Source organism: Stegostoma tigrinum, chromosome 28 (genome assembly GCF_030684315.1).
Source record: "Stegostoma tigrinum isolate sSteTig4 chromosome 28, sSteTig4.hap1, whole genome shotgun sequence".
Taxonomy (NCBI): Eukaryota; Metazoa; Chordata; class Chondrichthyes; order Orectolobiformes; family Stegostomatidae; genus Stegostoma; species Stegostoma tigrinum.
Window position 1 is genome coordinate 28,550,794 of NC_081381.1, and position 24,483 is coordinate 28,575,276.

At 41.8% G+C, this 24,483-nt stretch overlaps 1 protein-coding gene across 10 annotated transcripts in view; it reads left to right on the top strand.

Annotated features, from left to right (window-relative positions):
- ubr4 (ubiquitin protein ligase E3 component n-recognin 4) overlaps positions 1-24,483 on the top strand; it is a 196,346-nt gene that overhangs the window by 39,679 nt on the left and 132,184 nt on the right. For all 10 annotated transcript variants that reach the window (XM_048561072.2, XM_048561074.2, XM_048561075.2 and 7 more), the window contains exons 24-38: positions 9-131; positions 1,875-2,104; positions 2,792-2,913; positions 3,689-3,786; positions 6,119-6,276; positions 7,268-7,480; positions 10,740-10,841; positions 11,476-11,576; positions 13,564-13,762; positions 15,549-15,737; positions 18,628-18,691; positions 18,941-19,132; positions 19,251-19,321; positions 20,420-20,567; positions 23,720-23,953. In XM_048561072.2, the coding sequence (XP_048417029.2) occupies positions 9-131; positions 1,875-2,104; positions 2,792-2,913; positions 3,689-3,786; positions 6,119-6,276; positions 7,268-7,480; positions 10,740-10,841; positions 11,476-11,576; positions 13,564-13,762; positions 15,549-15,737; positions 18,628-18,691; positions 18,941-19,132; positions 19,251-19,321; positions 20,420-20,567; positions 23,720-23,953 (2,244 nt within the window). The remainder of the gene's footprint in view (positions 1-8; positions 132-1,874; positions 2,105-2,791; positions 2,914-3,688; positions 3,787-6,118; positions 6,277-7,267; positions 7,481-10,739; positions 10,842-11,475; positions 11,577-13,563; positions 13,763-15,548; positions 15,738-18,627; positions 18,692-18,940; positions 19,133-19,250; positions 19,322-20,419; positions 20,568-23,719; positions 23,954-24,483) is intronic.

Below are 24,483 nucleotides of genomic sequence, written 5' to 3' on the forward strand. Positions count from 1 at the left end.
TGCTAAAGGATCACCTGGTACAACAGGGCATGAAGCCAGACCATGCTGGCTCACTGGTGGAACTGGCTGTTGCTAAATGCAGTTCTGTGAAATACGATGTGGAACTTGCAGAGGAATATGTTGCCAGACAGGTAAGGATGACCATGCCAGCATGTCCTCCGATTTAGAGGTGTTTTCCTTGTGAGAGTAGGGCATCTTACTTTTACTTTTTTTAAAGGAAGCATTGTGTGGTAGGCAGAACACCTTTCTGGCTTGATGGCACTGTCCTGTTAGCAGAGAATACTTGCCAACCAGTTAGTACCTTCCTCTCACACAGTATAAATTTTTGTTTCTTTTGAGTTCTGGTGTTTGTGGTTTTTGCCTTGATGAGTGCAAGGTGAAAAGATTTGATATCAGGTCGTCTTTTTCAGCAATACTCATTTATTCAAGCAATGTTCAAAATTGCATTTAAACCTCATTGTACAATTTTGGTCTCTTTACTTGAAGGATGTAAACCCATTGGAGATGATTCAGAGGAATTTTAGTCAATTTGATGTCTAAATTGAAATAGTTGTCTTAGGAGGGAAGGTTAGACCAACTGGGATTGTTTTCACTATAAAGTTCAGAAGAACAAGGTGTAATTTTAATTCTAAATGGTACAGGCAAGTTGGATGCGGAATGGTGGAATGGATGTTTACTCTTGTGGGTGAGTCCAGAACTAGGGGACATGTTGTAAAATTAGGAATTGCTCTTTCAGGACAGGTGAATGGAAATTTTATCTCTGGAGCGCTCTGCCTTGGAAGGCACTGGAGATGGAATACATTGAATGTTTTAAGTAGGTAAATAGGTTCTTGTTAGTCAAGAGGATTAAAGCCTGACAGTGATTGATGGGAGTGTGGAATTTTGAACACAAGTAGATTAGCAATGATCGATCTTGAGTGATGGAGCAGGTTTAAACGGAGGATTGGATTAATTTGCTCCTAATTCATGTGTTTTTAATGTGTGTTCGTACTACCAAGCAATCAGTGTGTGGTGGACATTTTTCAGGCTTCTTCATTGGCATTATGCCATCTAAAAATACTTGTCTGGCTGAAGGTGGGTCAAGGTAAAAGGAAGAAAAGCTAATGCAAATGTAAAAAATTTGGCTGTTTGTCTCCCAGTGCAGTTGAGATACTGACATCTGGGCAGGCTTGCTCAGCCCTTGATGTAGGCTTGGCTTTCTGAGAAAGAAATTACAGCAGTGAACAAGTGTAAAGCAAAACACTCTGCTGAAAATGGAGCTAGGAGAGCACTGTTACTAGATCTTAATGAAACTGGCATGAGACTTTAAACATCATAGCTAATGCCCAATGAAAAATGTGCATGAATGTATGGAAAGCTGCAGTGGCTCCTTAATGTTACGTGGCGATAACCACATGACAGAATCTTATGCTGCTGACTTAAAATGTCCGGAAGAGAAGATGGATCTAAATTGTCCTATTAAGTGCCTGAAAAAGAAGTTCCTAAGCAAACCTAAAAATAGAATGCAGAACGGTGAAACTGCAATAGTTCTGTGAAGCACTATAATGGCATGTGTAGCTCTCAGAAATGTGATATGTATGTAAAAGCTTAAGATAGCATTGAATGCAATTTATTACTGCCTTATGTGCCTCCAAGCACAGGAATAATGCTGATGAAAGGTGCAGGCATCAGCTTCTCTAAATTCAGAGGGTTTGTGGATTTGTGTACATCACCTTAGCTTCAATTAATTGTAAATTTAAGAAATAATTTTAACTTTAACTGTTAACTGGCTGCTTTTTCTTGTGCAGCTGCTAAAGCTTACCTGTTACTCACTGCATATGTATTGATTAATACACCTTTGTGAGATTATTGAGGGTTTTTTCCTTCAATTTTAGATCTCTTCCTATTGTGGAATTGATGCGAGTGCTATTCTCCCACTCAGCTGTCTCCCAAATCTGCAGACCATCTATACGCTTGATGCGGTCATTTCAAAGGTCCAAGTGTCTCTGGATGAGTATTTTTCCAAGGTGGCTGCCGAAACTGACTCCCACAAAACATCTGAGATTACAAAGAATCTACTTCCTGCGACTCTTCAGCTGATTAGCATCTATGCTGCATTTGCCAGGTGCAAATATTGAATATGATCCTGTTTTTACAATAGTTGCTTGAAGTGTTATGGTAGTGGTAGGATTTAGCTAGTTGGTAGGGAAAAATCATGTGGCATTGGCATCAAGCACTCGCAGACTAGAAATGGTAAAGGCTAGCTACAAATAACGAGTTCTTTCTGCATTCCCAATCAGCAACTCGATGCTTGGCTTATGATCACTAAGTTCATTGAAAGTTTTTCTTTGCTCCCAGCTGTAATCAATAATTCAATCACAACCTAAGACGTGCGTTTCTTACTGGAGCAGTGGGAATTTCTCTATTTTTGTGTGTGCAGCCATTAGATGACAATTTTGGGAATTTCTGATTAGATTGTTCTGTAGTAACTCTCAGTTGCAAGAAAAATACCAAATTTTTCATGAGGGATGTTCCTATTTTGTTAGGGAAAAGGACTTGTTAATCTGGCTGGGTTCAAGATCATACCATGGAGGTGAAAGGATGATGTGTTTAATCTACAGCATTGACCTGTAAATGATATTGTTCAATCAGTTTCTTCTGTCTTTTTGTGTGAAATATACCTTACTGATTGAGTGATTAATGTGCTTATGATGTACATACAGGATCGATGGTTGGAATATTAATATTTAGCACTGGTTATAAATGAGTGTTTTAACAAAATTGTGTTTTTATGCTGATTGTTTGATGTTAGATCATACCTGTTGAGGAGTCTGTGTGAGGAGGGCTCGACTGACAGTCCAACTGAGGAGAAGCTACATGGTTATGCAGCAGTACTAGCGATTGGATCTACCCGCTGCAAGACTAACTCTATTGGTAAGAGCAAGAACTCCTTTTGGTAATTGACCTTGTTTGGCAGTGTGACTAGAGGCATCTAGAATAAATACAGAACGCGGGGATTCATTTTTTGTTTTTACACCTTTTGAGTTTTTTTTCTTCCCTTTCTTTTTCTTCCCTTTCTTTTTCTTCTTGCTTACATCTGTTGACTTGTAAGGTTGCCAATAGTCCTCTGATGGATTGTTCAACTGATTTCTCAACATATGAACCTGAGACCACAATTAGATTGTTTGTTTGTACCTGATAATGGCTTATACTGTCCTCTAGTGGAGATTGCAGATAATGAACAGGTGCAGGAGCCATGACTGACTCACTGTTTCCCCATTTTCTCCACTTCTGAGATTTCAACATTGGAGTGTCTCATTTTAGTCCTATTTCAGATTGGTTAATCTTGTACAAACAGCAGTTGAACTTGGAATTTCTATATCCTGTGTGACATATTGCTGTACTGTGGTAAATTCAGAGTTCATGTCATCAGTACTGCAGTGTTCATGATAACTGCAGAGTTACTATTGCAAGCATTTGTCGTCTTAGGACTAGATTACAATGTGAAAATGCCTTCAAATCCAGTTTATTGTAGAAGTGCAAATTAATTTTGTGGGTGTGATGAGGAGGGCAAGTGCTGTTCAAAGATGGCGTTTCTCTCTGCTTGAAATTAAATCTGTAGCTGCACAGAATATTTTGCCCTGTGTTTTTCTTAATTGTGAATTCTCTTGTTTTTAATGTTGCATGTTTATTGTGATTCTGTTTGCAGCTCAGTTAATGGTACAGAACCTGCCATCATCTGTACAGACACTATGCGAAACATGGAACAATATCCATACCAATGAATTCCCCAACATTGGATCCTGGGTATGTGAAAGGGCATTCATATCTGCATCTGAATATGCATTGGATGTGTAATTTTGGTAAATAGTGCAATACTAAAGAGCGTGACCATGTTTTGGAAAATCCTGTGATCTTTTTGAGGAGGGTGGGGATTCTTGCCAATGTTTTTTTTAAATCACTGCTGTGGATGTGAGTTTGCTCGCTTAGCTGGAAGGTTCGTTTTCAGACGTTTCGTCACTATTCTAGGTAACATCATCAGTGAGCCTCCGGTGAAGTGCTGGTGTTATGTCCCGCTTTCTATTTATCTGTTTAGGTTCCTTGGGTTGGTGATGTCATTTCCTGCGTTGGTGATGTCATTTCCTGGTCCACACACGGACCAAATTCTGAGCTACAGGAGCAACCATCCCAACACCCACAAACGAAGCTGCATTAGAACGTTATTTCAACGAGCCACCACACATTGCAGCACAGAGGAACTACGAAGAGCAGAAGAAAATCACTTATACAGCGTATTCAAAAAGAACGGGTACCCAATGAACACAGTCTGCCAATTTCTCAGCAACAAACCCAAACGAGCAGACAAAACAGTCCCAGAAACCATAGCCACTCTCCCCTACATCAAAGACATTTGGGAAATGACTGCCAGACTACTCAGACCTCTTGGCATCACGGTAGCCCTCAAACCTACCAACACGCTAAAACAGCAGCTAATGAACTTAAAAGACCCTATACAGACAACAAGCAAAACGAACGTCATCTACAAAATACCTTCCAAGAACTGTGACAAACACTACATTGGACAAACTGGCAGGAAGCTAGCCACCAGGATACATGAACATCAACTAGCCACAAAAAGACATGATCCACTATCACTCGTATCCTTACATACAGATGAGGAAGGACACCACTTTGATTGGGACAACACATCCATCCTAGGACAAGCTAAACAGCGACACGCATGAGAATTCCTTGAAGCATGGCATTCCTACCGGAACGCCATCAACAAATACATTGATTTGGGGCCCATCTACCATCCGCTGAGAAAAAGACATGAAATGACATCACCAACCCAAGGAAACCTAAACATATAAATAGAAAGCGGGACATAACACCAGTGCTTCACCCGAGGCTCACTGATGATGTTACCTAGAATGGTGATGAAACGTCTGAAAACGAACCTTCCAGCTCAGCGAGCAATCTCACATCAGAACCTCAACCTGAGCTACAAATCTTCTCAAAACTTGCTATCACTGCTGTATGTGGGAACATGTTGTGGCAGCTGGTTGTAGTACACGGTTTATTAATTTCAAAATACTGCTTGTATTTAAAGTGCTTCAGAATATTTTGGAAAGATAAGCTGCATAAGTGAAAGTATTTAAGGTGGTTAAGATGGTAATTCTGTTGTATTGATGGGTATGACTCTTCATGCCTGAATTGCCATCTTATGAACAAACATTTTGAGAATTACTGTTTTTGGTAATGCATGAAATTTACCATCCAAAGACATATATTTTTATTTTATATTTGGAGGTACTTGGATTACGTTGAGAAGAAACAGTTGAAACCACACTAAAAGTCCATTTTTATTGATTGAAAATATTGCAGGGTAGTAAAGAAGGCATGAACAGGGTGTATATTGGAGGGGGGGTCAGTGCCTTATTTCAGGGAAATCCTATGAAGAGCACAGTGTATTTTTGTATATTTTGATGTCACTGAATTATTTGAAACAAAATATTGGTTGTGCTTCATTGGAGAGTTTGGATAAATAGAATTTGGTTGACTTGTTGCGTTTTTTTCCCCACTAAAAGAGACTTGGACTGTATTTTAACAGGTTACAGTTGCCTCCTGGTACGGAGGGAAAGCAAACACTTAAAAAAAAAAACTGATAAACTGAGGCTGTTTCATTAGAAAAGAAGAAATGATGATAGAACAATTTAAAATTACAAAAGATCGTGACAAAATAACATAGAAACATGCCATTTTCAGTCATTTGTGGAAATGGATGAACATGAGTAAGCTATTTAGCGCTCTAGCCTGTTCTGACATTAGAGAACTGTGATCTCAATCAATTTTAATGCTTTGCATGAATAAATCTGTGCCGCACTCTTGCCTAGGCCCATGTATCCTTCATAATGTTAAATGAGCGGAATTACGTACAAAGATTGAATAAATAAATATAAAAGTTTTAAATGTTTTGTTTTAAAGGGCTATTTAATAAATAAGTTGAATTGAAGTGGAATTTCCCTGCAGATTTCTTCCCACTGATTGGCATTAGACTGTCCTTTGCAGATTAGGAATTATCTCAATGTTTTGCTGTAGTTTAAATAAAATAACCTCCTGATTTTGTTTCTCACAGCGAAATGCATTTGCAAATGACACCATTCCCGCAGAGAGCTACATTAGTGCAATCCAAGCTGCGCACCTTAGTACATTGTCTAACCAGAGTTTGCCACTAGCTGCCTGCTTGAAGCATATTCTCTTGTCATTGGTCAGGCTCACAGGTGACCTTATTGTGTAAGTTTGGTGATATACCTTTATTTATGACTCTTGGTTCTGAGATTTTATTTTCCATATCTGAAAGCCACCACAGTCATTTATCTGTCTGTATTGTAGTGTTGTATTTTAATGTTCTCCAGTCTTCAAGCTTTTGAGCGATTTTTTGCATGTGCACCAGTTGTTTAGGAAATGTACTTTTCTGATGACCCATTCCCCACACCTCAATGACTCAAACTACTCCTGAACGTAACTGTTGTAGCTTTTGAGCTGCATGCTTCAGGTACAACCATTTCTCACTTGTCTGCCTGCACAAAAGTACGGCTGCAATCAACGTTTTAAAAGGCTGGTTATAAATCTGGATGGGTGCCTGTTGCACTGCTTTCCCGGATTTTACCCAATCTTCAAAAACGAAGACTTAATTTTCTGTTTGCTGCCACTACTCATTTAAATAATTGCTTCCTTATCTTAATTTTTTTTTATTCATTCATGGGATGAGGGCATCACTGGCTAGGTCAGCATTTATTGACCATCCCTAATTGCCCAGAGGGCAGTTCAGAGTCAACCACATTGCCATGGGTCTGGAGTCACATTTAGGCCAGACCAGGTAAGGATGGCAGTTATTTTCTCCAAAGGAGATGAGTGAACTAGGTGGGACTTTCCAACAGTCGACAATGTGTTCGTGGCTGTAATGAGACTCTTAATTCCAGATTCTGTTATTGAATTTGCATTCTACTATCCTGCCGTGGCAGGATTTAAACCTGGGTCTATAGCATGTTACCTGGGTCTCTGGATTAATAGTCTAATATTAATGCCACTCGGTCATTGCCTCACCAATTTGCCACATTTCCAGTTTGAATTAATCAATTTCTTTGTACTTGTGCTGTGTCTGTGTGTTCTCCATACTTTTTCTCTTTTCTCTCTCGTTCTGCTTCACGTCTTCAAGAAGCTGAATTGCTTTTCTCAGTAAGGCATTGCATAGAACAGATCATTCATTCTGACCTCGTACTAGGTGGTGTCCTGATGAACTAAATCCTGCACAAGTCATCCATACGCTGTTGCCATTACTGTTGGAGATAAGTACAGAAAGTGTGTCTGAAATCAGTTCCACGTCATTGGAACGGATCCTCGGGCCAGCGGAATCTGATGAATTTCTTGCGCGAATCTATGAAAGACTCATCACAAGCTGCTATAACATAATTGCTAACCACTCTGACCCCAACAGGTATGTAAAGACTCAAATCAGTAAAGGTTTGTCCAAAGAGATAATGGGAACTGCAGATGCTGGAGATTCCAAGATAATAAAATGTGAGGCTGGATGAACACAGCAGGCCAAGCAGCATCTCAGGAGCACAAAAGCTGACGTTTCGGGCCTAGACCCTTCATCAGAGAGGGGGATGGGGGGGAGGGAACTGGAATAAATAGGGAGAGAGGGGGAGGCGGACCGAAGATGGAGAGTAAAGAAGATAGGTGGAGAGGGTGTAGGTGGGGAGGTAGGGAGGGGATAGGTCAGTCCAGGGAAGACGGACAGGTCAAGGAGGTGGGATGAGGTTAGTAGGTAGCTGGGGGTGCAGAGGTTCACCTGCACATCTGCCAATGTGGTATACTGCATCCACTGTACCCGGTGCGGCTTTCTCTACATTGGGGAAACCAAGCGGAGGCTTGGGGACCGCTTTGCAGAACACCTCCGCTCAGTTCGCAACAAACAACTGCACCTCCCAGTCGCAAACCATTTCCACTCCCCCTCCCATTCTCTTGATGACATGTCCATCATGGGCCTCCTGCACTGCCACAATGATGCCACCCGAAGGTTGCAGGAACAGCAACTCATATTCCGCCTGGGAACCCTGCAGCCATATGGTATCAATGTGGACTTCACCAGTTTCAAAATCTCCCCTTCCCCCACTGCATCCCTAAACCAGCCCAGTTCATCCCCTCCCCCCACTGCACCACACAACCAGCCCAGCTCTTCCCCCCCACCCACTGCATCCCAAAACCAGTCCAACCTGTCTCTGCCTCCCTAACCGGTTCTTCCTCTCACCCATCCCTTCCTCCCACCCCAAGCCGCACCCCCAGCTACCTACTAACCTCATCCCACCTCCTTGACCTGTCCGTCTTCCCTGGACTGACCTATCCCCTCCCTACCTCCCCACCTACACCCTCTCCACCTATCTTCTTTACTCTCCATCTTCGGTCCGCCTCCCCCTCTCTCCCTATTTATTCCAGTTCCCTCTCCCCATCCCCCTCTCTGATGAAGGGTCTAGGCCCGAAACGTCAGCTTTTGTGCTCCTGAGATGCTGCTTGGCCTGCTGTGTTCATCCGGCCTCACATTTTATTATCAAAGGTTTGTCCAATACAATTTTGGATTTACAAGTTAAAGGCTCTGAACTTATTACACAATAGACTCTAATTATCGCAGGTTTAGCTAGTCACTTAGGTGTTTGTTATAACAGGTAATTGTTATATTTGATTCTCTGTCTTAAAGCAGTCAATCTTTTGTATGGTAAAACTATAAGGTGAGTGCAAAATAAAGTGTTCTAAATCTAAAACACATTCATCCAAACAGTAAACTAATTATGTTTTATGAGCAATTTGATGAAATTATTTAAGAGTACGTGTGCTCAATGCTAATCAACAATTAAACCAGCAAAACATACCACATGTCTGATGGGTGCAGTTGACAGAGCTTAATTTCTGAGTCAGAAGATTTTGGGTTCAAACTGTTTTATAGGATTGAGCACAAAATCTACCTTTGCACTAGCAGTATTGGGTTTTAGAAAAATTAGAGGTGACCGCATTTAGGCATACAGCGTCCTAAGGGAATTGACCAAGTGAATGCTTCTCCTTGTGGGAATGGTTAGAACAAGGAGATGCACTTTAAAAATCAAGGTGCATTTAAAATGGAGATGAGGGTTATGTGCTCTGGCTTTGGAACTAATTCCTCATGAGAAGGCAAAAGTGTCCATGTAGAGTGATACTGAACAGAAACAGACCTTTCTGTTCAACCAGTCCATGGCATAATCCCAAACTAGTTCCCCCTGCCTGTACTTGGCCTGTATCCCTCCAAACATTTCTTATTCATGTACTTATCTAAATGTCTTTTAAACATTGTAACTGTAGCCACATCTACCACTACCACACTAACTATTCTGTTTTAACAAAATATTTGCCTGTCAAGAATTTATTAAATATTTCTCTTCTCTAAAAATAAGCCCCCTAGCCATGAAATCTCCCCGCCCTAGCGAAAAGACACCACCATTTACCTTATCTATGCCCCTTTTATTTTCTAAACCTCTATAAGATCACCCCTCAATCTTCTATACTCCAGTGAGGAAAAAGTCCCTGTCTATCCAGACTCCTCACAACTCAAATCCTGCATTCCTGGCAACATCCTGGTAAATCTTTTCTGAACCCTCTCCAGCTATGGTCCATCACTGCTCCCAGTTTGTATGTTTGTACCAATGTTTGTAATCCTGCACTTTTGGAAGTGTCATCTTTTGGATAAGGCATTATGCAAAGCCCCTGTGACTGTTTATGAAACGTACCATCATAATTTGAAGATGAACGTGGAAAACTCTAGATGTCCTGACCAGTATTTAGTATACCTGCTCGACTAAAACACCTAAGAAAGATTGACATTGTTGCATCTCTTTGTATCTGTGGCATCTTGTGTACTCAAATAAGTTGTCTTACATGCCCACAGAACACTTCAAAATTAATTCATTGAATCTACAATACTTTGGCTCATTTGAGAGGGTTAAGAAAGCATGATATTCAATGCAAGTTCTTTGTATACTGTGTATTTTCAATAAATATACTTGAAATAAGGGATCTGTGACTCTATAATTAGTCACTGCTTTGGCATCACGCAGCTTGCTAATCAGTTTTTGGAATTGGTTAGGACTGAACACCCGTACTACTGAAATCCAGCATGACTGATTGGTGCAACCTTCCTTCTTCCAGTGTGAACTAGTGCAGTGTTGGAAACAGGATTTGAAACTTTTGCACCCACAGCAATGTATTGGGAATAAATGGCTTGGTAAAAACATGCCGTTCTAGTCACTGATCAATTATAGGGTAGCAGTCCGGATTTAAGCATTCCGTTGAAGCTGTTGTAGTTGCCCTGGTGCTTGTCTTTGCCAGTTACTTCCAACATTTTATGTCATGTGTGTAGAGGGAAACGGGACGTAATGTGTTTCTGATCCTATGGTTTTGTGCACAGTGCATCCTTGCCGGTTACGTTTTGTAAGATTTAGAGTATTTGTTACAAATGAGAATGTTGTGTTTTGGGACTTTACGTGCATGAAAGGTAAATCTTGTTCATGTTTGACATGTTTGTATCAAATGTCTGGATTAGTAAGAATTTTAAAGTTTAGAAATGTATACTTTAAAACAATAAACTTCGGAAGCGCGTCTTTGGAGAGAGAAAAGCAAATGTTCATTAAGCATTTTTGAAAAACTGCTTTGTCCATGTGTTCCCACAGTGGCTTGGATGAGACTGTCTTAGAGGAGTGTTTGCAATACCTTGAGAAGCAGCTGGAGAGCAGCCAGGCACGCAAAGCCATGGAGGAATTCTTTTCTGAACGGTAAGAATGGGATGGTGTTGAAGTAGAGAGAGTACAAACTGGGCAGTGCAAATGAGAGGTGTGTTGAACTAGAATTCCATTACAGTTTTGGATTTGGCCCCTATTCCTTTCAAATGGACTTCTTTTTATTAATCAATTTGTCTTTACAGCCAACCAGGATTGGGAAATAATCATGGAATTATCCTGTTGCCTGATATATATTTTTGCCTACAAGTCGTCAGGATGGAAATGTTTCTTGTATATCAAGGTGTAGAGTGATCTCAATGCCCACAGAATTAATTTGTGCAGACTCTCTGCATTTTTCACTTAAGAGTGTTTGGGACCAATATGTGCAGCGTGAATATGTTTAGAGATAAATCCAATTGCACTGTAAATTGCCAGTTGTCCAAAATGAATACTTTCTCTTCTTGCTCCAGTTTTCCTCCTTTTTTGCCTGCTGGGAATACCATTAATGTTTTTAAAGAAAGGTTATAACCCCAAATATAATCTCTTGAATTTGACAATTTTTCCATTGTATGATACGTGAGGTAGAATTTCTGTTCCTCTGGATAGATGCACATGTTTATGTTTTACTTTTGTTTGTTGAAGTCCCATCTTGAGACTGTGTTTCAACTCCTGTTTTTATCTCTTACAGTGGGGAGCTGGTGCAGATCATGATGGCCACAGCCAATGAGAACCTTTCAGCTAAATTCTGTAACAGAGTGCTGAAGTTTTTCACAAAGCTCTTCCAACTTGGTGAGTTGCATATTCAGTTGGGTCTTGTTCTAAATGTGGATTATAGTGCATGTTCAGACTCTGAAAAAGTCATACTGGACTCAAAATATTAACTGTTTCCCTCTCTTCACAGATGCTGCCAGAGCAGCTGAATTTTTATCCAGCTTTCTGTACATATGCGCATGTGTTTTGTTTTTGTCTTTTCCCCCCTTCCAACAGTTCAGGGTCTTGACACATTTTGCAGGTTAACCTGCACATATTTAAACTGTGTAATAATCTGCTGCAATAATGTAGTCTCCTCTGCATCAAGGACACCAGCGTCGATTGGGTGACTGGCTTGTGAAATATCTCCATGTAGTATGCAAGCTAATGTCCAGTTTGTTTTCGGAGACCCTCACGGACTTGCTGCAATAACAAGACACTGACCTGTTTAGAAAAACACAAATCCTTTTATTACCAAACAAGTACAAGCTGTGGAGAATCACTGTACTTAACCTGGTGCAGAGTCTTACAAGTAATTCTCCCCGAGCAACGGACAGTCCCCGCTTTTTATGCTTTACAAAAGACATGATACATAAAACAATTTCACAGTTTACAATGACATGGTACGTGAAATAATTACTACAACAGACAAAGACAGGATACCAAACAATTATTGCATCAAGAACATAAAAGACCAGGATATACTATCGATTGCTAGTGAAGTGGCTGCTAATGGCAGGAGGCAATTTCAAGTTGTTATCGGGACAGATTGTGATTTCAACTGGCCGGTGTGTCTGGCTAGAACAAAGTCAGTGCCCTGGTCCCTTTGTCAGCAACAGAAGTTACATGCTTTAGAAGTCTCACACCTTTACAAATGTTCCCCACCTAACCCTATTTGAAACAGTTTAATTCTAATTTTATTCAGTCAGGAAGCTTAAGACAGTGTCTGCATACTGATGTGTGGGAAGATAAGGCGTCGGAAAAGTTTTACACTGAATTCCTAGCTGAACAGGAAGCTTCAGGGCAGTGCCTGCATACCTATGTGTCGGCAGATAAAAGACTAATTTATAGAAGAATAGAAATCAAAGGCACATAAAAGACTTTAATCCATGGAAGGATAGAAATCAATGGGATGTTATCCTATTAACATCTCACTAGGACTCCGGTGTTGTTGCTCACCTGTATTTGTAATTTCCCATCTTGCTTCCTTTCAGACTTCTCTGCCCTTGGTCTGCATTTTTCTAATGAAGCTCCAAGTAATCTTGAGGAACAGTGTGACATTTTTTTTCCAAATAAGCACTCAAAAGTCGAGTTCAGAAATTTCTGTTTGTGATTTCTATCTCCGTTTTTCCAAACAACAGCTGTTCATAGTAGTTTGTTTTTCTCATTCGCACCATTTCGGGACCCATCTTTTGCTTCTTTGTCTTATTGCGCAGGATCCTGTTTGTCATTTTATTCTCTCCTGCCTATCACTTTGTTGTAAACTTTACAGATCCAGCTCCTGCCCAGTCAACTTTCCAAAGTATGCTAAAAGCAAAATACTGCATATGCTGGAAATCTGAAAGTTCTGGTGAAATTTAGGAGATCAGGCAGCATCTGTGGCGAGAGATAAACTTTAAGTCTGGTATTTTTTATTTTTATGCTTCCAGACCTGTTGAGTTTCTCCAGCATTTTCAGTTTTTATTTCAACTTTTCCTACTTCTGGACTCGCTTGCAAACTGCTATAGTTCTAACCTTTCACAGTTTTGATAATGAGTCTTCAAGCCGAAATGTTGACTCTTTCGCTTCACAGATGCAGCATGATCTGCTGAATATTTCCAACATTGTGTTTTTATTTCAGATGTATTTTGTTTTTCCTTTTACAATGAGGGTGTTTACTGTTTTATGTATGTTTTTAACTTTTTAGTCATGTGTTTTGCTTCCAATGGTAATACACCAAGTAAGCTGAATATTGATCTATTGGTATAGGTGATGTCTCTTTGCAAGTTTGGAAATAGGTTATAACAGAATATGCCTTTTGTTTCAGCGGAGAAGAGCCCAAACCCAAGCCTTCTGCATTTGTGTGGCTCATTTGCTCAGCTGGCTTGTGTTGAACACAGCCGATTACATGCATGGTTAACAAGAATGACTCATGCACCTCCTAAAGACTCTGATCAGCTGGACATTGTACAAGAGAACAGACAACTCCTTCAGATTTTGACTGCATGTATTGTTAGAGAAAACAGGTACTTACAAACAGTCCTAAGTAAAGGCTCGTGCTCAATGTATTTTTCTTTGCACGTAACGTGCTATAAGGGTGTGGGTTAAAACGTCTGCAGATACTTAGAGGAACAGGAAACTGGGTTAATACAAGCAGAGAATGGAAAGAACCTGTGCTGCTGATAGACCAGCTATTCCTCTCTGCCAATATTTCCTGATTCTTAAACCTTTCAAATGACATTAGTTTTATTGACAACAAGAATTTCCTATTAGTCTATATTGATCAAGTTTAAACCATTGTATATACCTCCCACCTGAAAGTCTGAGTCTTGATACTTGCCCATTTTCCTATCTTAGACTGCTTCCTTTGATTTTAAACCTGAAGGTGCATAACCTTGGTTATCCTGATTACTTGGAACATCAGCTTGACATATAACACCCCTTTCACAGTAGAGGCTATCTGCTTTTTTTTTCGCTGTAGTGTTGCTTGCCCCTTTGTATGTTGCATTCTGTACCCACTGAAGTTTTATCACTGTGTACTCCAATGCTTCTTGGTAGGCTCTTGAATTCTTTCTTCTAAAAATTCCAAATTGTCCAAGTTTTTGGTGCTACATCCTATTCCATGTAAAATCCTCGGACTCTAACTATCATAATGGTTTCCAAGTTTGACTGGTTCCCTAACAGCCTGTGTAATCAGTTTCAAAATCATGCTGGGACCAACTTTGCCTCTGGAAACTGTTCTAGCAATGTGCTCTTGAATGAGCTCTTGCTCTTCTGATGCTGGTCTGCTTCCTAAGAACATAAATAGATGCACACATTTAGTCCATTAAGCTTCCTGTGCATTTGAATAAAATTATAGCTGATCTGATTGCAGCCTCCTTTGATACTGAAATGTCTCTAACTTCCTTTCAACAGCAGAATTGTTAATTGCTTTGGTTTCTTATTCTGTATCATTCTATCTAAGCTCCTTTTCCCTCTTCTTCTCCTCCAAAACCTATGAATTAAATCTAACTTTGCTGACTTTAAGTTTTTTTTCCACCTTCCACAAGTTGTTTTGGAGATTTATGTTAGTTATGCTATGTAAATGTGAGTAGCTGATTCATCAAACAATTGCAGAAAATGGGGAGGGCTGGGTTTTATCCATTCTGTACTTGAATATCATGTTTCATCCTAATCAGTTGTTAGTTTTATGCCTAGCTTTGATTGCTAACACTGCATTTATTTAATATAAATTTCAGAGTCAAACACATGCAATTCCGAGGCGCTATTTCCAAGTGCACTTCACCCATTAATCAGATAATATTGCCCACTTAAAAACATATCACCTTATAACAAAACATTAGATGTTTGCACGGTTTTATTCAATATTGATAACTGGAAGGTATTGCTTTCATACTGCCTTCCGAAACAATTCCCTGGTAGCTAAAGTAATAGACATTACCAATCATTTTAAAAAAATTTTGAGGTGATTGATTTGCTGTAACACTCAACTCCACCATTTCGTGATCAGTTACACTCATGATTTACTTCCTTGAGCTGTAGTGTGGATGTAAATTGATTCATGCACCCTCTACTGAAACAAGTATTTCTAGTAATTTTCATAACAGACATGGTAGAAGGAGGTAATTTGCTTGTTGGGGTGGGGGAGTGGGGAGTAGTGAAAGATGGTGTAGTAGGGGTAAAGCTATTCAATTAGTCCCACTTTTTTTACCCATTCTCTTAAATCTTCACCTTAAAGAATTTGACCACTTCTTTGTTGAGAATTACTGTTAATGGTTAATTTGATTCAGTTCTGTTCTCTCTGCTCTTTAGCCAAGTTGGTGAAGGTGTCTGTACTGTGTTACTCAACACACTTATACCCATGGCAACAGAAATGTTGTCAAATGGTGATGGAACAGGATTCCCAGAGCTAATGGTTGTTATGGCAACATTGGCCAGCGCTGGACAGGGAGGAGGACACTTACAGCTTCACCGTGCAGCTGTAGACTGGTTAGGGAAATGGTGAGTGTGTGATTATAACGCATGAGTCTAACAACGTGACTTCTAGTGATAATGGGAACTGCTGGAGAATCCAAGATAATAACGTGTGGAGCTGGATGAACACAGCAGGCCAAAGCAGCATCTCAGGAGCACAAAAGCTGACGTTTCGGGTCTAGACCTTTCATCAGAGAGGGCGATGGGGTGAGGGTTCTGGAATAAATAGGGAGAGGGGGGAGGCAGACCGAAGATGGAGAGAAAAGAAGATAGGTTGGGAGGTAGGGAGGGGATAAGTCAGTCCAGGGAAGACGGACAGGTCAAGGAGGTGGGATGAGGTTAGTAGGTAGGAAATGGAGGTGCGGCTGGGTGGGGGGGGGGAGGAGGAAGGGATGGGTGAGAGGAAGAACAGGTTAGGGAAGCAGACACAGGCTGGGCTGTTTTCGGGATGCAGTGGGGGGAGGGGACGAACTGGGCTGGTTTTGGGATGCGGTGGGGGAAGGGGAGATTTTGAAGCTGGTGAAGTCCACACTTTTACCATTGGACTGCAGGGTTCCCAAGCGGAATATGTGTCGCTGTTCCTGCAACCTTCGGGTGGCATCATTGCGGCACTGCAGGAGGCCCATGATGGACATGTCATCGAAAGAATGGGAGGGGGAGTTGAAATGGTTCGCGACTGGGAGGTGCAGTTGTTTATTGCGAACCAAGCGGAGGTGTTCTGCAAAGCGGTCCCCAAGCCTCCGCTTGGTTTCCCCAATGTAGAGGAAGCCACACGGGGTACAATGGATACAGTATACCACATTGGCAGATGTGCAGGTGAACCTCTGCTTAATATGGAAAGTCATCTTGGGGCCTGGGATAGGGGTGAGGGAGGAGGTGTGGAGGCAAGTGTAGCACTTCATTTGGTTGCACTGGAAGGTGCCGGGTGTGGTGGGGTTGGAGGGCAGTGTGGAGTGAACAAGGGAGACACGGAGAGAATGGTCTCTCCGGAAAGCAGACAAGGGTGGGGATGGAAAAATGTCTTGGGTGGTGGGGTCGGATTGTAGATGGCGGAAGTGTTGGAGGATGATGCGTTGTATCCGGAGGTTGGTGGGATGGTGTGTGAGAACGAGGGGGATCTTCTTAGGGCGGTTGTAGCGGGGGCGAGGTGTGAGGGATGTGTTGCGGGAAATGCGGGAGACGCAGTCAAGGGCGTTCTCGACCACTGTGGGGGGGAAGTTGCGGTCCTTGACGAACTTGGACATCTGGGATGTGCGGGAGTGGATTGCCTCATTGTGGGAGCAGATGTGGCAGAGGAATTGGGAATAGGGGATGGAATTTTTGCAGGAGGGTGGGTGGGAGGAGGTGTATTCTAGATAGCTGTGGGAGTCGGTGGGCTTGAAATGGACATCAGTTACAAGCTGGTTGCCTGAGGTGGAGACACAGAGGTCCAGGAAGGTGAGGGATGTGCTGGAGATGGCCCAGGTGAACTGAAGGCTGGGGTGGAAGGTGTTGGTGAAGTCGATTAACTGTTCGAGCTCCTCTGGGGAGCCAGAGGCAGCGCCGATACAGTCATCAATGTAACGGAGGAAGAGGTGGGGTTTGGGGCCAGCGTAGGTGCGGAAGACGGACTGTTCCACATAACCTACAAAGAGGCAGGCATAGCTGGAGCCCATGCGGGTGCCAATGGCCACCCCCTTTGTCTGCAGGAAGTGGGAGGAATCGAAAGAGAAGTTGTGGATCCCCCTCGTTCTCACACACCACCCCACCAACCTCCGGATACAACGCATCATCCTCCGACACTTCCGCCGTCTACAATCCGACCCCACCACCCAAGACATTTTTCCATCCCCACCCTTGTCTGCTTTCCGGAGAGGCCACTCTCTCCGTGACTCCCTTGTTTGCTCCACACTGCCCTCCAACCCCACCACACCCGGCACCTTCCCCTGCAACCGCAGGAAATGCTACACATGCCCCCACACCTCCCTCACCCCCATCCCAGGCCCCAAGATGACTTTCCGTATTAAGCAGAGGTTCACCTGCACATCTTCCAATGTGGTATGCTGTATCCATTGTACCCCATGTGGCTTCCTCTACATTGGGGAAACCAAACACCTCCGCTTGGTTCGCAATAAACAACTGCACCTCCCAGTTGCGAACCATTTCAACTCCCCCTCCCATTCTTTCGATGACATGTCCATCATGGGCCTCCTGCAGTGCCACAATGATGCCACCCGAAGGTTGCAAGGACAGCAACACACATTCCACTTGGTAACCCTGCAGTCCAATGGTATCAATGTGGACTTCACCAGCTTCAAAATCTCCCCTTTCCCCACCGCATCCCAAAACCAGCCCAGTTGGTCCCCTCCCCCCACTGCATCACAAAACCAGCCCAGCCTGTCTCTGCCTCCCGAACCTGTTCTTCCTTTCACCCATCCCTTCCTCCCACCCCAAGCCGCACCTCCATTTCCTACCTACTAACCTCATCCCACCTCCTTGACCTGTCAGTCTTCTCTGGACTGACCCCTCCCCTCCCTACCTCCCCACCTATACTCTCCTCTCCACCTATCTTCTTTTCTCTCCATCTTCGGTCCACTTCCTCCCCCTCTCCCTATTTATTCCAGAACCCTCACCCCATCCCCCTCTCTGATGAAGGGTCTAGGCCTGAAACGTCAGCTTTTGTGCTCCTGAGATGCTGCTTGGCCTGCTGTGTTCGTCCAGCTCCACACTTTGTTATCTTGACTTCTAGTGAGTTGCTCAAATAAGAATCTCAGCACTAATTCATTAACTGTCTTGCAAATGCTCTGAAGCATTAATGTTTGAAAGTGCATTGACTGACTGCCTTGTGGCGGACAGTTTGGCATGAGGGTTGAACTCATTTTTCTCATTATTCAAAATATTCAGTTTCTGTAATTAAATCATTGTCTTTGCTTTTCAGTAAGAAATATCTTTCCCAGAAGAATGTCCTGGAGAAGGTGGGGGCCAATGTAACCCAAGGGAAGGTGAGTTGTTAGGTTGTGGGTCGTGCAAGTAATGGTAAGAAATGTATTGTATTGTATTTTTAAATCCATGTTCCCAGCTTTAGCAAATATTTGCTTTTAATTGTGTCCCTTTCTTTGCAGTTTCTTTCAATAAAAAAGAGTTGTACTGCCTGGAGGGCTTAAGAATATGTCTGCATCAAGTTGCAGTTTGAATGTCTCTGCTTTTGACTGTGTGTTTTAACTTTTTTTTTTCCCTGTCCTGTTGCGCAGCATGTAGGAATGCTGGACTGTGCCTGCCACATCATGTCGTACCTTGCCGATGTCATGAATGCCATGCGACAGAACAGTGGGCAGGGATCAACACACCTGGTGGTGGATGGAGAAGAAAGAGCAATTGAGGTTGATTCTGATTGGGTGGAAGATCTAGTTGTGGAAGAAGAGGACTCGCAAGCAGAGGATTCGGTGAGTAATTTATATTCAGCTTGTGAATAACCTGAAAAGAGTTTGAGTCAATGTATTGTAAATTGACAGATCATTATGAGTGTCACGCACACAATGACAGGACATTTTCTGTTCCTAGGATGAAGATTCTCTGTGTAACAAGCTCTGCACATTCACAATTACACAGAAGGAATTCATGAATCAGCACTGGTGAGAACACTGTCCTTCAGTTAAACTGATATGAGAGCTCAGGATTTTACCTTGTGGTAGAGTGAGGTGTAGGATAGAGGATTTAGGTGAGTCAGACTAATCCCATTGTAAAAAGTTTATCATGCTCTGTTTGGACCTAATCCCTCCAGAATGGGATTATCATTAACTTGTGGCTACAGTGGTTCACAGTAAAATGTTTGCACTATTCAGCAGAACTAGAAGTAGAAAAATTAGAAATTCTCAACCTCATCTGGATGCTGTAAGCACTTCACAACCAAGTAACTTTCTTAGAGGTGTAGTTACAGAAGTAATTTAGGTGATACGGCACCCAGTTTGCACACAGCAGGTTCCCACAAACACAAATGAGATAATGACCAGATAATTAAGTAGTGATGGTCCAGGGATAAAATATAACACAATAAAATTTGCAGAATATCCCTTAAAAACACTCCTAGAATCTTGTCTGCCATTATGGGTAGATGTTGCAAGGCATCATTAGTGTTTTCCCGAAAAGATTTCAGAGGCATACACCTGTCTGGAGTGAAAATTGAACCCATAATTTTTGATTTGAACCAGAGCATTGCCATTAAGCTACAGCTGTGAACAACTGAGAAAATGGCTCAAAAAATGGTCCTTACACCCATTCTAAAATCAAATGTTTTTTTAAAAAAAAATGTTTCTGAGATGGAAGCAGAAATAAGAATATCATTAAACTTCATAGCTTCAGAATGGAACTGACAGGTGATGGTTTAGATGATACTGCATTGTTGCAGATATGTTCTAGCCTAAAAGGTGCTGAATTAATTAGTTCTGCCACTGTCATGAGCTTGAACACGTTGCTCTTGGGCAAGAACATTAAATGGGGATTTTTGAACACTGTTTTTGATGGGTAAAGGTTGCTTGACAGTTTATTTTGTCACTAGAAAGGAAACTGGTCTGCATTGATAGTGTCTGAACAGTGTTACTGAAGCATATAAAATCATGATCTCCTTTTATTCATGGTGTAAATCACAAACTTTTAAAAAGGTGTTTGCTCAAGACTAAGCATGACTTTGAAAGAGGAAGGGTAAACTGACTTAATCTAACCTGTTGTTTCAGGTATCACTGTCACACCTGTAAAATGGTGGAAGGAGTAGGAGTTTGCACCATTTGTGCTAAAGTCTGTCACAAAGATCATGAGATTTCTTATGCCAAGTACGGATCATTCTTCTGTGACTGTGGAGCAAAGGAAGATGGAAGTTGTCAAGTATGTCATAAAAATAATTTGTACTAAAGGCGAACAGGAAACCAATTAGTTGTGTCATTGAACCATCCGTCAGTTAATATCCGTAGTACATGTTTGCTGACAGCATTTGAGATTTTTCTTTTATATGCTTGTTCACTAGCCTTTAAAATCATCCTAGTTCTGCCAATTGGAGGGGTTCAGCATCCCTTGTAGATTTCTAGGTTTATGGGACATCTTTTATGGTTAATGTGTTTTACTTGATCAGTTGACAGGAGTTACAAATCTGGAAGATGGCACCTCCTTCGAGGTGTTGGGAGGGACAAGGCTGCAGTATTGGGGTCTGCCCCACCACAACTCCACTGCTTTCTTTATGTACTATTTCCATCTAATTCTGTGGTTATCTTCCACTTGAATTCTTTTACCTGCCCATTGCTGTTGACCGCACATTCCTATGAAACCTGCTGTGGCACAAAATTGTTCTATTTCTCCACCTTTCCATTTACTTTTCCTCTGGCTCATCTCTGTTAGTCTGTCTATCTTAGTCTTTAGTATTTTTTTCAATAAAACCCGAAAAACTGTAGCACAGACTTCTACTCTTGATCCATGCGATCACCTCGATAGTACCGCCAGTTAAATTTTTCACTCCTTTTCTCACATCTATGTTACTTTGTGATTAGAGTAACTGTAGACATGGTGTCAGCTTCCGTATTTTTGTTTTTAATGACAGCCAGTTCTACTTCAGTGTCAGACTATCCTTTTGGGTTCTTAACAAAAATTCCATACCCTCAATTTGGCTTCACACCTTTGGATGTTTTACGCAGACTAAAAACTAAATTTCTGAATTTTTGTCATGCTCAAGACAAATTGATCTTCAGGCTCTCATATCCTGTCCATGACCATTTGTTTCCACTCGCATCAACTGCCTCTGCCGTTAACCTCTATTCCTCAGAAGTTTGTCTGTATTTTTTTCTAGTTCTAGGACCTGACACGGTTAATCCCTTCACAGTTCCAATGGAATGATAGCTTAAGAAAATCCACTGCCTTCATCTTGTATGTCATTCCTGCCCTCTGATTTCTGTGAGCTCCTCATTTGCAGCATAGTTTTTAACTTGTCTTTCCATGACTTGACCTCTGCACTCCCCTCTAACTCAGTGTTCCGGTCCATACCCTTCAGTTTTCTGTTTCTGGTCTGTGCATCTTCTGTCCTTTTCATCATTACTGCCGGACTGTGAAGTACTTCACCTGTCACTTTCTTCATCTCTGAAACCTTGGCATTATGGCATTGCTGTCCACTCTTTCGAAGTTCCTTAAAAGCATGTCTATTTAATCATATCTTTTCCCACCCCTTATATTAATTCTCAGTGTCTGTTCTTTCCTCACTGGAGTGCCTTCAGACATTTACTGCATTAAAGGACTATATGAATGTAAGTTGTCTTGCTGTTCTGTGTCTCTCTCTTTCAGTTCCAGTCTCTTACATGTGCACAGCAATAGAAGTGGAAACTTGCAGAGCTGCTAATGTTTCGCAGGCATTAGAGCTAAAAAAGCAGTTTTTGGGATTGCATTGGAGTTATTGCTTAAAACAAGTTTATAAGGGGGATGAAGTGTTCATTGCTTCATAAAGTGGCAGAATTTTTAATTAATTTCACACTAAAGTGAGAGCCTTTAATCTCAATCTTGTTTAAAATTGGGTAGATGACAGTGTTAAGTTTTAACATCATTTCCATTCCAAAGAATAAATTCTCAGGCTCCACAGGTAACAACAATCAAGTTCAGTCCTTAGCCTGCACTCAATTAGCTGACAGCAGCCCACATAGTACACCATGGTCTATAGTCATTTAAAAGCCCCTGAGTTGGTAAAGGAAAAATTAACCAAGATCTATCCAGATCGTAATTGGATGTTGGTGGGAATGTTGTATTGTGTTTGATAGGAATAGTCCCTTTGTTGACTAGGTTTTGGCTGTCATTTGAGCTGCTGTGTAAAGAATTGGAGGACAGGCAATGGCAGTGTAATCTCATGCCAGTAATGGTCAATGCTGTTGGGGGGAGGGAGAACATTTCTCTTTAAGAGTAACAAAATCACAGAGGTTGACTATAACATTGCAGAATCTGGCAGAGCAAGCATTATAATTTCAATTGAAAGAGGTTGCATGCTGATAAGTACAAAATCACTTTGAGCTGGTTTTGTTCTCTCCCCACCCACCTACCAGGTTTGGGTTCACTAACTCCTTCCATCAATTTCCCCAAGACATTTATACCCTGAAATTTATATTTATTATAAAGTCTAAAGATGTTAATGGATTTCGATTCATGTTTTTTAATAAGGACCTAAAATCATAGAATCCCTACGGTGTGGAAGGTAGACCATTTTGCCCTGTTGTGTTACTCTCGGACCTTCCGAAGGGCATCTTACCCGGACCCACCCCCCTGCCCTATATTTCCCATGGGTAATCCACCTAGTCTGCATATCTTTGGGAATATGGACTGTTTAGTGTGGGCAAACTTGCGTATCTTTGGACTGTGGAAGTAAACCGGAGCACCCGGTGGAAACCCATGCATAAAGGAGGATAAAGCGCAAATTCTACATGGTCACCCGAGGCTGGAATTGAACCCGGGTCCCTGATGCTGTGAGGCAGTAGTGTGAACCACTGAGCTACTGTACTGCCAAGTGTTTAGCTAATGTCACCACTTGCACCTGCCAGTGATGTTATGTGAATTTTCTCGAGAAGGTCACTCTGGTAGTTTATTTTTCATCAAATCTGTGAAATTGGCTGGGTTCGCTATTTTTAACTAAAACCGTTTCCAGCCTTTTATGTAGTGCCACCAAGGTTATGCTTCTGCCAGTGTAACTTTGAACACTTCTACATTCTTTCTTCGTTCTGCGGCAAACGAAGCCCTGGAGCCAAATTTAAATGTCTCCCAGTTCGTTCTCTTCTTGAGTTCCTGACACTTATAGATTTTGCAGTTCAATTTCGGATTTATCCGTCAACAAATTACAAAAAGTCCTTTCTAAACCTAAAGGCTTGTAACATTTGAGCAGGACAAGGAAAACATGTTAGCACATTGAGGGCCCAGGGCTGCAATTTAGACAGACATAACTCTTCTAACTACATTTTCTGGGTCCTTTTTTTGTTCTGAGGGCATTTGAAAGGTATTAAATATTACTGTTTCCGCAGGCTCTGGTAAAGCGGAGTCCTAGCAGTGGAATCAGCTCTACTTTGAAGGAGTCATCTGCCTTCCAGAATGAGCCACGTGTCCCAGAAAGTGCCCTACGACACCAAAGCACTTCCCCAGCAGATAAATGCAAAGTGATGAGTACAGATGGTAAGACCTCTGAAGACGACAAACCAAAGAAGAGTACTTTGTGCAAACTGATCGAGGGTTGCAGGGAGGAGCTTCAGATCCAAGTGGTAAGAACATATGTAAATTGACAGGCAAAGCTTTCACTCGTGGCTTAACAATATGAAACTACTTGGTCAGTATGTTCCTACAGAGAAGCTGCCTTCTAATGTTGATAAGGCTGTTCCATGTCACCATGCTATACTTAATTTTGTTTTGAAGGATTTCAGCGGTAGCAATTTGTTACTTGAGCATCAAGGAGCTTTGTGTCATTTTTCAAACTTTTACATCATCGATACCTTATGCTGAGGTTGGTTGGCTCACCGAGCTGGCTTGTTGTTCAGCAGACGTTTCATTACTGTGCTCGCTAACATCCTCAGTGCAGCACTGAGGATGTTACCAAGCACGGTAACGAAACTTCTGCGGAACAACAAATCAGCTCGGTGAGCCAACCAACCTCAACACCCACAACCTGAGCTACAGATCTACTCCAAAACTTAGATATTCTATGCTTTACATAATGCACAGTTGACTTGTATATACCAGAAGGTATCATATTTGATTCACTGATGTATGCTTTGCTGTGTACCTGGGACAGGGG